Source organism: Dasypus novemcinctus, chromosome 7, assembly GCF_030445035.2.
Source record: "Dasypus novemcinctus isolate mDasNov1 chromosome 7, mDasNov1.1.hap2, whole genome shotgun sequence".
Taxonomy (NCBI): Eukaryota; Metazoa; Chordata; class Mammalia; order Cingulata; family Dasypodidae; genus Dasypus; species Dasypus novemcinctus.
Genome location: NC_080679.1, coordinates 134,610,178 through 134,624,317, shown reverse-complemented (window position 1 = coordinate 134,624,317; position 14,140 = coordinate 134,610,178). Strand labels below are relative to the sequence as shown.

Genomic DNA, 14,140 nt, shown 5'->3' with positions numbered 1-14,140 from the left:
CTCACCGGCTTACTCCTATTCACTTCCCCGAGACCCCCATCCTCTGGGTGCTCCTCTCTTGGCACTGCTCACAGCCCACCAGTGATGACCAAAGCGTCTCTTGCCAGCGGAGTCCACCCAGGGCCTGGCCTAGAAAAGGGGCTGGGAGAACAGAGGTTAGAGGGGAGGGTCCAAGCTGACCTTGAGGCTGGGGTGTGTCCTGGCCAGGGGACAGGCTTGTGAAGCGGTGCAGGCTGAGGCAGGGGTGAGAGCCGCAGGCCACCCGCACTCCCATTCCCTACCCGCCCCCACCTTCCTCCTGCAGACAGAGGACCGGTCCACTGTCAGGACCAGGACAGAGGGTGGGGGCCCACCCCGCGCCTGCCACCACCCCTCCCCAGCACACGCTGGCCCAGGCATAAATGCCGCAAAGGCGCCTGGAGGCAGATGCTTTCGGGCCCCAGCAGAACTGAAAACGCAGTGAGCTGGCCGAGGCGGGCAGGTGGCACATGAACGTCCGGCGAACTGCCCCAGGGTTCCTGTCACTGTGAGGTTCTGGGCAGGTCACTTCTCCCCAGGCCCCCAAGTCCTGCTCAGCTGGGGTCCAGCAGCCTCCAGGGCTCTGGGGGCAGGCCGTGGGGGGTCGGGGGGAGGCCCATGCAGCCAGCGGGAGCACACGCAAGTCCGGCCCTGGCCTGGGTCTCTGAGCGACCATCAGCCGCCATGCTGGAAATCGGCGTTTGGGTGGACTCTCCCTCTTAAAGATGGGGTCAATTTTGGAAAACTGTTTGTTGGAGTATAAGGGACAGGCGGAAAAGACGCACGTGGCTGGCACCGCTCTGGAACAATGAGGCTTCCACAAGGCGGGCGCGCCGGCCTCTGCGGGCGTTTCGGCTCGTCCTCCCCGAGGGACAGTGGAAGCAGGTGGGGCCCAGGACGACCGGTGCGCCGCACCCCGACCCGGCCCCTCGCCCAGCCCTCCTGTCCACCGCCCCTCGTTGCCCCTCGGTCCCGCCTGGCGTTGGCCACTTGACAGCGTCCACCGTGCGGGGTCAAGGACTGGCCCCGGTTGCGCCCGGAGTGGGGTGGAGCTTCCGCCCCGCGGCCAGACCGGGGTGGGGGGGGGGGGGGGGGGGGGGGGCGGGCTGGGGGCCCCACCGGCCCGCCCCCCAAGCCCACATCGAACGCAGCCCTCCCCCTTCCTCCGGGGGTGGGGGCGAGCCCACTCCGCGGCTGCCCACCTGAGCGCGGCCACGAGGCAGACCCGGGTCCGGGGTCGCGAGCGGCCGCCCCGCGTCCAGCACCCGCCCGCGGCCCCCGGCGCCCCGGGGGCGGAGCCAGGGAGCGGCGCGGGCGGCGACGGCAAGCGGCGCGCGCGCGGGGGCGGGCCGGGGGGGCGGGGCCGGGGGCGGGGCGGGCCGCGGAGACGCGGCGGCGCGCGGGGCGGCGCAGAGCGTTGTCGGCGCGGAGCGGAGCGGGCCGGCGCGGGGGGGCGCGGGGCGCGCGGGGGCCGGAGCCGTGCGCAGCCGGAGGGGGCCGGGGCCGAGCGGGAGAGCGGCCCTGGCGCCACGCGGGACCCGGGCCCGCGCCTGTGCGGGCGGCCGCGGCGCCCAGTAGCCGGGCCGGAGCGCGGGCGGTGGCGGCGCCCTCCGGGCCTCCGGGGCGCACCGCGGCCGAGCGCGCGGAGCCGGCGGGGCGCGGGGGACTCGGCGGGCGGCCTCCCCGCCCCGCGCCGCGCCCGGGCGGCCGGCGATGGTGACACATGCGGCGGCGGCGCGCGGGCGGCAGGACCATGGTTGAGCGCGCCAGCAAGTTCGTGCTGGTGGTGGCGGGCTCGGCGTGCTTCATGCTCATCCTCTACCAGTACGCGGGCCCGGGGCTGGGCCTGGGCGCGCCCGGGCGGCCGCGCGCCGCCCGGCGACCTGGACCTCTTCCCCACGCCGGACCCGCACTACGAGAAGAAGTACTACTTCCCGCTGCGCGAGCTCGAGCGCTCGCTGCGCTTCGACATGAAGGGCGACGACGTCATCGTCTTCCTGCACATCCAGAAGACGGGCGGCACCACCTTCGGCCGCCACCTGGTGCAGAACGTGCGCCTCGAGGTGCCCTGCGACTGCCGGCCCGGCCAGAAGAAGTGCACCTGCTACCGGCCCAACCGCCGCGAGACCTGGCTCTTCTCCCGCTTCTCCACCGGCTGAGCTGCGGGCTGCACGCCGACTGGACCGAGCTCACCAACTGCGTGCCCGGCGTGCTGGACCGCCGCGACCCCGCCGCGCTGCGCACGCCCAGGTGAGCGCCGGGCCGGGGAGTGGGCTGCGGGGGCCGCGCGCCCAGGTGAGCGCCGGGCCGGGGGAGTGGGCTGCGGGGGCCGCGCGCCCAGGTGAGCGTCGGGCCGGGGGAGTGGGCTGCGGGGGCCGCGCGCCCAGGTGAGCGCCGGGCCGGGGGAGTGGGCTGCGGGGGCCGCGCGCCCAGGTGAGCGTCGGGCCGGGGGAGTGGGCTGCGGGGGCCGCGCGTCCAGGTGAGCGTCGGGCCGGAGGGCTGCGCGCCCAGGTGAGCGCCGCGGGCCGGACGCCGGGGCATGTTCGCGCGGCGCAGTGGGGACTTAAGGTGGGCAGGTGTCCCCCGCACGCGGGTCTCCCCGGTCCGGTGTCTGTGCCTCCCTGGTCCCACAGGGCTGCCCTGCACCCACCCTTCCTTGCCCACCGTCCTCTCTTGCCCCCTGGGGGCCTCGAACCCGCCACAGCCCCTCTGCACCCGGTCCCGGCCTGGCGGGTGCCCTTGGCTCTTGGGCTCCGGCGGGCTGTCACCCGTGGCCTTTGACTTCTCTGGCTCCCTCTACTTCTTTGGAGGACGCTTCTCTGTTCCCGTCACCCTCACAGGCTGAGCAGTGCCAGGGCTTCCTTCTTGGGCCACCACCCCCTTTCCCAGATATTTGCCCTGGCTGCCCACGTGAACCCTAGCCGGCCTCGGTACAGGTCAGGCTGACCCGTTGCAGCCCCTTGTTTGTCGGGTGTTTGGATTCCACCTGGAGCGCTTGGGTCCCAGCTGCGATCTCACCAAGAGCAAGTGAGGGAAAGAGTGCCTCCTGCCCTGCGCCTGGGGGTCCCAGCCCCTCCCACCCAGCGTGCCCACCGGGCCCAGAGCGGCTGGGAAGGAGTGCCGGGGAAGGGTGGGCTGTCCCTGTGGCACGTGCAGGTAGAACAAAGGCCTGAGTGGGATCCGGGCCGGGGGCACTGGAGTGGGGGCGAGCAGAGCCTTTCTTAGGCAGGCCCCCTTGGAAGGGGAACACAGCCGGCCGGCGTGGGGTGCCCTTGCAGGGCAGGGGGAGCCCAGCGGGTCAGGGGCACCTGCGCAGCCAGCCACCCTGTCTGGGGGCTCGCACGCACCCCCACCTCTGGGGCTGGGGGCACAGGGCCGGCCTGTGTGGGCATGGGAAGTTGTGCGGGGCCCCTCTCCCGGGCGCGCTTTGCAGTCAGAGCCGGGCCGTTTGGAGTTGGGGTTCCTTCCCCCGCCCCGCCTGCGGCTCCCCTGCGCGCTCTGCCCGGGGAGGGCCGCAGCCCTGGACTCTGCCTGCATTTTGTTTACCTCCCCGAGTCTCAGGACGAATCCGCTGGCGGGGTGGGCGGGGCCGAGGGGTTGCGCGCTGGCGTGCACGCGCGCGTTTATAGGCGCTCCCTGGGGTCTCGGGTGTGTTGGGGGCGCGGGCCAGGGCACTGGCAGGAGCCAGTCCTGCACTCTTCCTGCTTGGCGGTCGCCCACACTGTCAGGTGGGGGTCCTAGAGGTAGGGAGGCTTCCCCACCCCCCCCATTTCCTCAGCTGCAGCGCTCCCCCCTCAGGCAGCAGCTCCCCACTCTGCTCTCCCACTCTGCTCTTGCTAGGCGTTGGTAAGCTGGGGGTACCAAGGACCTCAACCCCCACCCCGCCCCAGGGGTTCAGGTCTGTCCAGGTAGACCGAGGGCTCCCACATGCTTCCCCGGTGACCGGGGCTCTGGGCCGGGAGCCCTGAATGGCCCCACCCCAAGGGCCCCCGGTGGGCGCTTCCCCTGCCTGCGGGCGCGGCACCCGGCCGCGGCGCTTGAGAGCTGGGGGAAGTGTGCAGAGCCTGCCCCTCCGCTGCCCGGAGGCCCAGGCCTGTGCGGCCAGCTTGTCCCGAGGAGCCCCAGCCCCAGCTCCGTGCAGGTCCCTGGGTGGAGGGCCGGTGCCCTCCCTGCCCAGCCACCCTCCCAAACCAGGAGTCAAGGACCGGGGGAGGCCAGGTGGGCACCGGAGGCCTGCCCAGAGCAGGGACGGGGAGGGTGGAGAGGCCGGCCGGCCACCAGCGCCTCGTCCTGGACGGGGCAGCACGCCCGGGGACAGGAGGTCTCCCACTGCCGTCCGTCCCGGGCAGGGGCTGCCGGCCACGCATGCCCTGCCAGCGCCCCGCTGCCGCCTCGCCCTCCCGGCCCCCTCCTCTCTGCCCCCACCCCCAGTAGAGGGCCGAGAGGCCAGGTCATCTTGGCTTTGTGCAGCCGGCCCGCCGGCCGAGAGGTTCACCCGCAAGCTGCCCCTCCAAAGTCGGGGCTGGGCCGGGCGCTGTGGAAGCTGGGTGCTGCCGGGCGGGGCTGCGGTTCTCCTGCCGTGGGCAGCGGGACCCAGGACACACACAGCGCGGGGAGCCTTGGGGTCACCCCCACAGCCCTGGGGTGTCACCTCTCACACCACCCCCATAGCCCGCCCGCCCTGCGCGTTTGCCTGCCCAGCAGGCCGGGGGCCAGTCTAGCTGCCCCGACCGGGCCCCTGCTTCCTGTCAATCTCCCCGGCGCCAGCACGTGCGGGACCTTGGGTGAAAGGCCCCGCCGTGGCCCCCTGCGTTGGTGGTCCTGGGGACCTGGGGGAGGCCGTCCTCGTGGCCCAGGCAGGGGGTCTTCCCAGCCCCCGCATCACGCGCATCAGCAGCCAGGGGCGCCCCGGGCCGCGGCACACACCGAGGTGACAGTGGAGATGGATAGGATAAAACACCCTCCCGGAGCTTGGGCTGGCGCTTCCCACCAGGGGACAGGAGCAGGTGTCCGCCTGCGCCCCGCACCGGGCTGTTCGGGAAGGAGGGCTCTGGGGCCAGCCTGGCCGCGGCCCACCATTACCAGGGGCCATCCAGAAACGGTCAGCCCTCAGGGTTTGCGGGCTCCAGAGCCCCGCAGGGCCGCGCCTAGGCTGCTGTGGTCGCCCCCAGAGTCACAGGGTCTTCCGTGGAGCCGCCGAGAGCACTGGGGGCTGATGTGCGGCTCACAGCACTGCCTTGGCAGGCCCCTGCCCGGCCCCCCGCCTGGCCCCGGGCTCCCGCAGCAGGCCTGTCTCGGCACCCGTGGCACCTGGGGTGTGCGCCCTCTAGTGCCGCGTCCTCACCACCCCGTCCTGCCTTCCTCTTGTTCCCAAGACCTGCAGTGCTCCTCGCAGCCCTCCTCTCCCTCTCTCCCCCCAGGCACCCCCTGGCTTCCCCTCCAACCCCTGCTCAGCCATCTCTTCCTCCAGGAAGCCTTCCCTGGTGGCACCGACGGCTCCGGCGCCCCTGCCCCTCTCCCACGGCTCCCAAGCCCACCAGCCACCCCAGCTCGTCCCGTGGCTCCTTCTGGCCCCACAGGCCCTGGGCTTGGCCCTGCCTTTCCCCGCCGTGTTGGCAGCGTGCTGGGCGAGTCGGCCTTGAGGACAGGTGCTGCCTGAGATCAAGGGGCAAGACCTGTGTGTGCCCAGCGGTGCCGTTACGCAGAGGACGGGCCCAGCAAGCGGGGCCACGGCGACGCAGTTGGACGTGGCACCGCCGCAGCCCTCCCTGCCGGGACAGGCCTCAGGAGGAGCTGGCCCCGGGTAGAGGGAGGGAACCTCAGGGCAGCATCAGCAGAGCTGGATGGCCGGTGAGCCAGAGCAACGCAGCCCCCCTCGAAAGCACGTGCCCGAGGAGCAGGCGCTCAGGGCACCCTGCGGCCTGCCTGTCAGCTCCACCCGGGCTCTGGGCACCCTCTGCCCCGTGACTCGGCGAGACCAGGCCCTCTGACTCCAGGGCACGGCACTCGTCCAGCCCGCCGTAGGCCCACGTGGCGTCGGCGCTGGAGGCCCAGCCGGGCGGGCAGTTCTGGGCGGGGGCCTTGTCTGCTCCTTGGGTGGGCGTGGCCCCGCACGCTGTGGCCCATGGTACCTGCCGCCACCTTGACGTCAGGCTGGTTTCTCAGGGCCGCAGGGTTCAGCGGCTGCACATGGGCGAGCGGTCAGCGGTCAGTGCCGCTGGTGTCCCAGGGCTTCCAGTGCTGGGGGTCGGGCTTTGCTGTCAGTGCGGGGCCCTGCCTCATATTTTTTTCAAATTCCACCCCTTTTATGTTTCCTTTTTCATTGTGAAGAAGTGACTTTTGGTGATGGCTGACGGGGTGGTGAGAGCATAAAGAAGAAAGGAAATCCTGTGCAGTTGCTCGTTCCATCTGGAACCAGCTGTGTCGTCCCACCCTGTTAAAGGTTCAGTGTTTCGGTGGCCGTGAGTGGCCCACCCTCTGGGGCTCCCCTGGGCTTCTCGGCTGTGGCTGAGCACGCAGCTCCAGCACCCGCGCCTGTAAACGCCGCCGCCGCGGCCGTCCTCCTCTGTGACCCAGCCTCGGCGCTCTGGCTTCCTTTGGAAGCACTGAGGCATGGAATTCCCGAATCGAGTGGTCTGGGCGTGTCCACACTCCCGACAGCAGTTAAGTCACTTCTCGGAAGCACCCTGCGCCCCTCACCTGCCTCCTGTGGCATTTGAGAGCCCGTCTCGGCGGCCCCCTCGCTGGTAACAGGGTGGTACTGGGGGTTTAAAAAGGGAGTTTCCCAAGTGAGCAGTAGGCACCGCTCTTGGGGCTTTCAGCGGGAGGCCCTGCCTGGCTCGTGAGCCCCTGGGGTGGCCCAGGCACCCCGGATCCTCCCTCTGCTCACGGGTGCCCGGTCCACCCCCGTCCGGGAAGGGGCAGCTGGCAGGCGTCAGGCGGCCAGGGTCCAAGTCCTTCCTGTGGGCCTGAAGGAGAGGGGAAGTGGGGTGGGGTCCTGAGCCTGGGCAAAGGCCGGGGTTCAGAGCGGGAAGGGGCCAGGCAAGGAGGCCCGGGGGGTCCTTGGAATGGGCTGTCTCCATCGCCCGTTTCCCACGCCAGGAGCCGAGGCCCGGAAGAGGCGGGGAGCTCTTCAGAGCCCCCAGCGTGGGGGCAGGAGCCGGGTCCGCAGACGGGCCCCGAGCCCCCGGCTGGGAAGCAGAGCCAGAGGCACGGCGTGCCCCGGGCCCTCAGGCAGGTGGACACGCAGGCTGCCTGCTGGCTCTGGGGAAGCACCCGCCGCCTCTGCCACGCACTCCCCGCCTGTCCAGGCAGGCCTTCCACGGGGGTCCACGGGGCCCACCGGCCAGCCCCCGCCCCAGCGCGCTGCCCGGGCCTGCTCTGGCCCAGGCCAGAGGAGGGTGACGGGCACGTTCAGGAGAGCGTGTGGGCGCCGACGGCTGTGTCAGGCCCTGCTCGGTTAGTCCTTGCATCCATCTCTCGGGTGACAGGTCAGAAGCCGGGCCTTTCCCGGCCACGCCCCCAGGGTGGACTCTGCAGCAGCGGCTCTAAGGCCAGCCTGAGCGGTACGGGCAGCTGGGGGCCTGCGCAGCTGGCTTTCGCCCTCCCCAGAGGACATCAGGCTGATGGCGGGTTTTCAAAACAGGAAGGACCTGAGGAGCAGAGCTTCGGGGGGGCCGTTCCTGAGCAGCGGGCCGGGGGGTTCAGGGCAGAGCGGGGTGAGACCCCGCATCTCTGCCTGTGGGGCTCGAGGCCTGAGGGTCCCTCTGTCCACTTCTTTGCCAGGCGGCCACATCATGGCGCTTTCCCAGGTTCCCAGTTTCCACAGCTGTTACCTGGGGTCCTCGGCACGCATGCCCCCGCACCCAGGAGAGTACCAGCTGCCCTATCCATGGGAGACAGGACCGTGGCGGGAGGGCAGGGTGAGGACGTGCAGCCCTGGAGACCGGCCCCCCGCCCCGCCCCAGTGGGGGCCCTTGCCGAGGGCACGGGGCCACCAGCTGCCCCTAAGCAGCCAGCGGCCCTCCCATGCCCGTGCGGTGGGTGCTGGAGGTGGAGAGGCACCCAGCCCCTGGCCAGCCGGCTGCCTCTGCCCGCAGCACCGCCCACCCACCCTCTGCCCACGGCTCCAAGGTGGGCAGCTGGCCGCGTGGACACCCACGTCCAGTCTCGGGCATCCTTTGAGGAGGGTGCAGAAGGAGCCACTGGGTGTACGTCCGCCCGCTTACCAGCCGTGGACCCTGGCTCTGGGGTCCCAGGCACACCCCGCCTGGGCGCTGCCGGCTGGGAGCGACCGCCCAAGCTCCCCAGGGCCCTTCCGGGTTTGTCAGGGCGCCCCGCCACCGCTCAGCCTGCACACGCGGCGGGACGCGCCCGGTCGGCAGCACACGGCCTCGCCTTCCCGGCAGCCCCTCCCGCCCTGGGGCTGGACCGGTGGGCTCACACGCCTGGGAGAACCCCTTTCTGAGCCTCAGTTTCCCTGTCTGTAAAACAGGGATATCAAGTTTCACGTCTGATTCTCCGACCCCCAGGGACCTCCCAGCCCTGCCAGCCCAGGCGGCGTCAGTGTAATGGGAGCCGCCCCTCTGGACCCTGCTATGTTCCTGCAGTTCGTGACACGGCTCAGCCCCGCGGGCGGCCACGGGCTCACTGCAGTCAGCACCCAGCTGGCCCTGCGCCGTGACGCTGCGGGGTGCACGGGGCCTCCTGAGGCCCTGACGACCTGCAACAGGCAGCAGCTGCCCTGTCGTCATTGAAAGCCGGGTGGGGGTGCAGCGCGTGCCAGTCAGTCACGTCTGGCGGGAGAGTGAATGGGGGCTTGTTTGCCAAGCTGGAGAGCCACCCGCGGTGCTGGCCAGAGGGGCTGGGCTGGTGTCGCGGGGACCGCCCCCACCCGCCGCTGTCCGGGACCCAGCGGGCAGCCTCGGGCTCCGGTGTGGGGGGCGGCTCTGGGGCTCCCCGGCGGACACTGGAGCTCTGTCGAGGGCGCCGTCTCGTCCCGCTCGGGCCCACTGCCCACCACGTGCGTCCTTCCCTCCCTGAACCTCTCTGCCTGCAAAGCGGAACGGCAGTGCCGGGTTCGAGAGGCTGTGTCCAGGCTGGTAAACTTTCTGTGCCCTGCATGGCAGTGGAGCAGAGCTGACCGTGGGGGGTGGTCACCTGTGGATGGGTGGGTGGGGCAACTCAGAGCCCCGGGGCCCCAGACTGGGAGCCAGAGAGGCTTGGCTGCTCATAAGTGCTGCAGCTTCTGTGCCTCAGTTTACCCTCTGTGGAACGGACAGGATGACCGCATCTGCCTCGTAGGGGGTCCTTGGAACCGCACCTGTCCACGGCGTGTCCCCTCCCTCCTAAGCCCAGGGCACCCCCGAGGGCTGGCTCCAAGGTCGGCTCCTTCTCACCCAAGCCCCTGGCACCACTGGCCCTTGGAGTGGGCAACCGGGATGTCCCTGCACAGGTCGTCCTGCTGTCGGCGCCAGACCCGCCCCGCCGCCGAGACTGTGACCAGCCAGGGGCTCCCGGTGGCGAGGAGTGAGGGGGTGGGGTTGGCAGCACACGCCGACCCCACCCCGCCGAGCCCCCCAAAGCCTCGGGCTGACGTTGCCTTGGCCTCTCCCCACCTCCCAAGCCCAAGCGGTGGGCCGGGAGGGTGGTGGGCCGGGAGGGCGGTGTCTGCCACGCGGTGGGCCGGGAGGGCGGTGTCTCACGGGGCCCCGTGGCAAGTCTGGCTCATCTTCACCTGTGATGTCTATCGGGGGCCAGCGTCTCAGAGAACCTCACGCAGGGGTGGGGGGCTAAAACAAGAATGTCTTGTCCCATGTTCTGGAGACCGGAAGTCCAAAGCCGTCCCACCCCTCTCTCCTGGCTTCCGGGGACTGCCGGCCGCCGCGGCGTCCTCTCCGCCGTCATCGCAGGCCTTGAGCTCTGCCCGCCTGTGTCCAGGTCTCCGCCCCCCGTAAGGACGCCAGCATGTGGAACTGGGCCCCTGCTCCAGTTTGGCGTCATCTTGATTATTCTCATCTTCAAAGATGCTCTTTCCAGTTGGGGTGGCAGTCGCAGAGCTCAGACGTGTCTTTCTAGGGGGCGTGATTCAACCTGTGAAAATCACGTATGGAAAAAGAGAAGAATAAAATCACACATGGAGCACATTCCTCCCCTCCGCTGCTCGGTCTCGGAGTCGAACGAGTGGGACTTGGAAAGATGAAGCCCTGGCCCCCCCCAAGTCCCCCCCTTCTGCCACCCCCTCCTACCCTGCTGCATCTCGCTGTTTGTCCTGCGTCGGTTTTTATACTTTTCCTGCGGGCACGTGCCTCCCTGAAATAGTGTCCAGCACTGCTTTGCTGTTACAAACTTTCTAGAACCCGTACCCGAGAGGACCGAGTCTCCTCCGACTCACCTTCTGCGCCCGCCCTGTTTCCGAGGCCGAGCGCACGATCCCGGCATGCCAACTGCCGGGCTCAAGAGCGAGTGTGCGTGATCTCTCCTCCCTCTGCTTGGTTCTGGGTTCGGGTTTCGCTGGCCCCGGCGCAGTGGAGGTGAACGGCTCGCACGTGCCTCTGTTTTAGGTGCGTCGTCCCGGGAGCAGGTGGGGTCGTTCACCTTCAGCCTCGTGCGTGGCCGCGGCTCTCGAGCAGCCCCCCAGCGGCGGTGCACGCTCCCCGACGCGGCTGGGACGGGCGTCCTCCGGGGCTGCCTCTTGGCGTCCTTGGTCTGTTTCCTCCACCGGGACCGCCTGGCAGGTGTCCTCTGTCTGTGCTGTGTGGGTCTGGGCAGTGGCTTTGCGGGGGCCTCCCGGGGGCAAGGGCAGGGCCACCCAGGCCCGGCCGTCCTGCTCTCCACATGTGGGGAGGGTGGCGTCTGCCCCCCTCGCCGGGTCGTGGATAGATGGCTGGCTGACCACCTGTCCTCCCCATGGCAGGGACGTCCCGAGCCCCGGATGGCCAGGCAAGGCCCCCGTTCACTGCCCTAGTTTATTAGGGGCCTGTGAGGTTGGATTGCAAGGAGTCCTGTAGCTGAAACCGGAACCCGAAGCCCCCCAGCTCTGCAGGACGGGCCCCCTCCCCTCCAGGTGGAGGTCCCCGTGAGGCCCGCCCGCCTTAGGCAGCGTCCGTGGGTCCCCCAGCACCGCCCCTCGCGCCAGCATCGCCTGCCGCAGCCCCGCGCCCTCGGCAGCAGGGCTTCCGGCACCCCCAGGAGGGGGAGTGGAGGGCGTCCCTTGTCGTCTCCCGCCGGCCCAGCCCCGCGTTGCAGCCTCTGGCTTCCTCCGCCTGGAGGGCTGGTTGCTGCTGCCCGCAGGAGGCTGGCACAGCCCGTGCCACCCCAGGTTCACTCACACCCCAGGCAGTGGGTGAGCACTTCCCATCTAAACCCTTATCGTTCTGGGGCTCTGGTGTCCTCGGGAAACGGGGACCCACAAAGACGAGGTTTTGCGTTTTAAATGCCAAGGAGCAGGGTGGGGCCGTGTGTCCTCTTTGGAGCCCTGGTGCCCGAGCCACCAGGAAAGCACCACCGCCTGGACGTGCTGTGTGGCCACCGACTGTCTCCTGCACTAGGTGTGGCCTGGGGTCCCAGCCAGGGCAGCGCCCAGGGCCTCCGCTCAGTTTGCAGCCAAGGAAACTGAGGCTCAGAGAGCTCCAGTCACGGGTGACAGCCAGGAGCCCCAGGGTCCCCGCCAAGAGGGGGCCCCTGATTCAAGGCCACCCCTTCCTGGGAAGCGGAGGCGAGGCTCTCCTCGGAGCCTGGCGGCGTGAGCTGGAGAAGCACGGGCTGGCGTGGCTGATGCGGCACTCCCCACGGCCCGGGCAGCGGGGTGGGGGCAGGAGAGCGGATGGCCTCTGGGGGGGGATCTGAGATCACCTGGAGGCCCTGCCTTGGAGGGACGGAGCCCGGGAACAAAGGCCGGGCCTGCTGCCGGGACCCCTGCTGGCCCTGGGAGGCCCAGTGCCCCCTCTCCCTGCCTTCGTGCCCTCCGTGGACACGGTGGCCCCCAGGCCCCCAACCCGCCTCCTGGACCCCGGGAAAGCTCAAGGCCGGCAGAGTGGCACCCTGTAACCCTGCGCTCAGGAAGCCGCGTCCTGAAAGGAAAGCCGTGCCTTGGCCTTCCCGGAAGTCGGGCTGGCAAAACGCCTGGCGGAATTCCTCTTTGCTCGGTGGGAGGTGGGCAGAAGGCAGGGGTTGAGATCGGGGCGCAGGGCCCACCCGGGCCCGGAGCGGGCATCAGGCAGGGCACGCTCAAGAGCCCGCAGGCCAGTGGGCCTTGGCGAGGACCAAAAACCCCAGAATCAGAAGGGGGGTGTAGGTGACCCTTGGGGGGGACAGGCGGTCTCATCCCCCCGCCCCAGGACTGAGCGGCCGGCGCCCAGGAGCGCAGCGGGGTGTGCACGGCTGGGGGTGCCTGGAGCAGCGATGATGTCGTAGGTGGACATGGCTGGGTTGGGAATGAGGTCTGCGGGGGGCCTGGTTCACGGGGGGCGTGGTCCACGGGGCGCCCGTCCTCAGCAGGCTTCCTGGGCGGTGGGCAGTGGAGCCAGCCAGATGGCAGGGGGCAGGAGGGGGCTCCAGGCCGCAGGACGGCGTGTGAGATGCCCCCAGGCCAAGTCCAGGCAGAGACAGGAGCGCAGGGCCCAGAGCAAGGGGCTGGGGTGCGGCGCTCTTCCCCCTCCCCCACCGGCGGCAGGAGACCCTCCTGTGGGAGCCTCGGGGAGGGCGGCTGTGGGGGGGCGGGAGGCAGGAGGCCCCCCGGAGCCTGTTCAGTCCGTCCCCAGGAGACACGGCCCCCCGGAGCCTGCCTGAGGGTCCTGGCCCAGGCCACAGCCCGCGGTTCTGGGGTGCAGAACCCGGGCGGGGGAACACCTCTCTCCTGAGCTGTGTCCTGACTGTCCAGCATCTGCAAGAGGGAGCTGGGCACGTGGAGCCTCAGAGACGCCCGGCCCTCTCCTCGGGCAAAGGGCAGGTGGCCCTGAAGCTGAGGGACTCGGGAGGCTGGCCGGGAGCCGCCCCAGCACCGTACACCCCACATCACACACGGTCCCTCCGACTCACACGCTCGCACGTGCTCCCCAGCGGCTCTGCTGCGAGCAGCGGTGACTCAGAAACAGCCGAGAACAAGAATTCCTTTTTCCTCGCCAGAGGTCGACACTCGGACGTCTCCTCCCTGTCACACGCCTTCCTGTCCCTGCCCTCCAAGAGCCGAGGCAGTTTTCCGCACGTTGGAGACTGCTTGGGCTTTGGCTGCCCTTCCTGCCCCCCGTCCCGGCTCAAGGCAAGGCCGGACGTAAGAGGAAATGTGTTTTCACAGATTTGCTGTCGCTGCGAAAAGAGGGAAGGGGCCGTGTGGGAGCCCTGCAGCCCCTGGGGTCCCCCTGCACCGACGGCGCTGGGAAGGCGGGGCCGAGGGGTGGAACGGCAGCTGCTGAGCCGCCGGGGCTGGGAGTCCCAGAGACCCCCGTGCTGTGCGTCAGGCCAGGCGGGGGACACACCTGTGGGAGCCACACCCGCCTGGGAATGGTGGTCAGGTGGGAAGGGCCCGCGGGAGGCTGGAGGGAGGTGGGGGTGGGCCGGGTGCCAGAGGGCAGTCTGAGGCCGGCAGTCTCCACCAGGGTGAGTGGCCGGGGGTCCCCCCGAGGGCGTCTGCAGCCAAGGGGTGAGGGCAGGACTCCCTGCCCTGCGCTCCTCCGTGGGATGGGAGGTGCCATCCGTGGCAGGGACAGGTCACATGCCGGGCGTTGCGTGATGCATGGGGGGCGGGCCATGTCCTGGGGGTAGGTGACCCCCGAGGGGTCTGTGGGCAGCGCCAGGAGCCTCGGAGCCCCTGCTGTCCCGGCTGCACCCAGGAGCTCCCGCAGCTAGAGAAGGCCGAGGCAGGGCTGGGCCCAGGGCCTCCCGCCCACCCTGGGTGCCAGGCGAGGAGCGGCAGGGGTCCAGCAGGCATGCTGGGTGCCCCTCTCCCACCCCTCCACCCAGGCTGGGCCCCCCCAGCGGGGGCGCCAGGGCGACCCCAGGCCTTCCCCGTCCCCGCCCTGTGCACCTCCCCACCCAGCAGCCCCTACAGTCCCGGGAGCTCGAGGCTCCGTGGGGGCTCGCCGGGTGGGACGGAGCGGGCCGGGGGGCCAGGAGGGCCGTCACA

General features: G+C 70.5%; 1 protein-coding gene across 1 annotated transcript in view; it reads left to right on the top strand.

Annotated features, from left to right (window-relative positions):
* Positions 1 to 1,669: 1,669 nt before the first annotated feature.
* The window catches only part of HS6ST1 (heparan sulfate 6-O-sulfotransferase 1), a 27,838-nt gene continuing 15,367 nt past the window's right edge, over positions 1,670 to 14,140 (top strand). The window contains 3 exon segments of the mRNA XM_004457809.5: positions 1,670 to 1,873; positions 1,875 to 2,172; positions 2,175 to 2,268. Of these exon segments, the coding sequence (XP_004457866.2) occupies positions 1,742 to 1,873; positions 1,875 to 2,172; positions 2,175 to 2,268 (524 nt within the window). The 5' untranslated portion in view covers positions 1,670 to 1,741.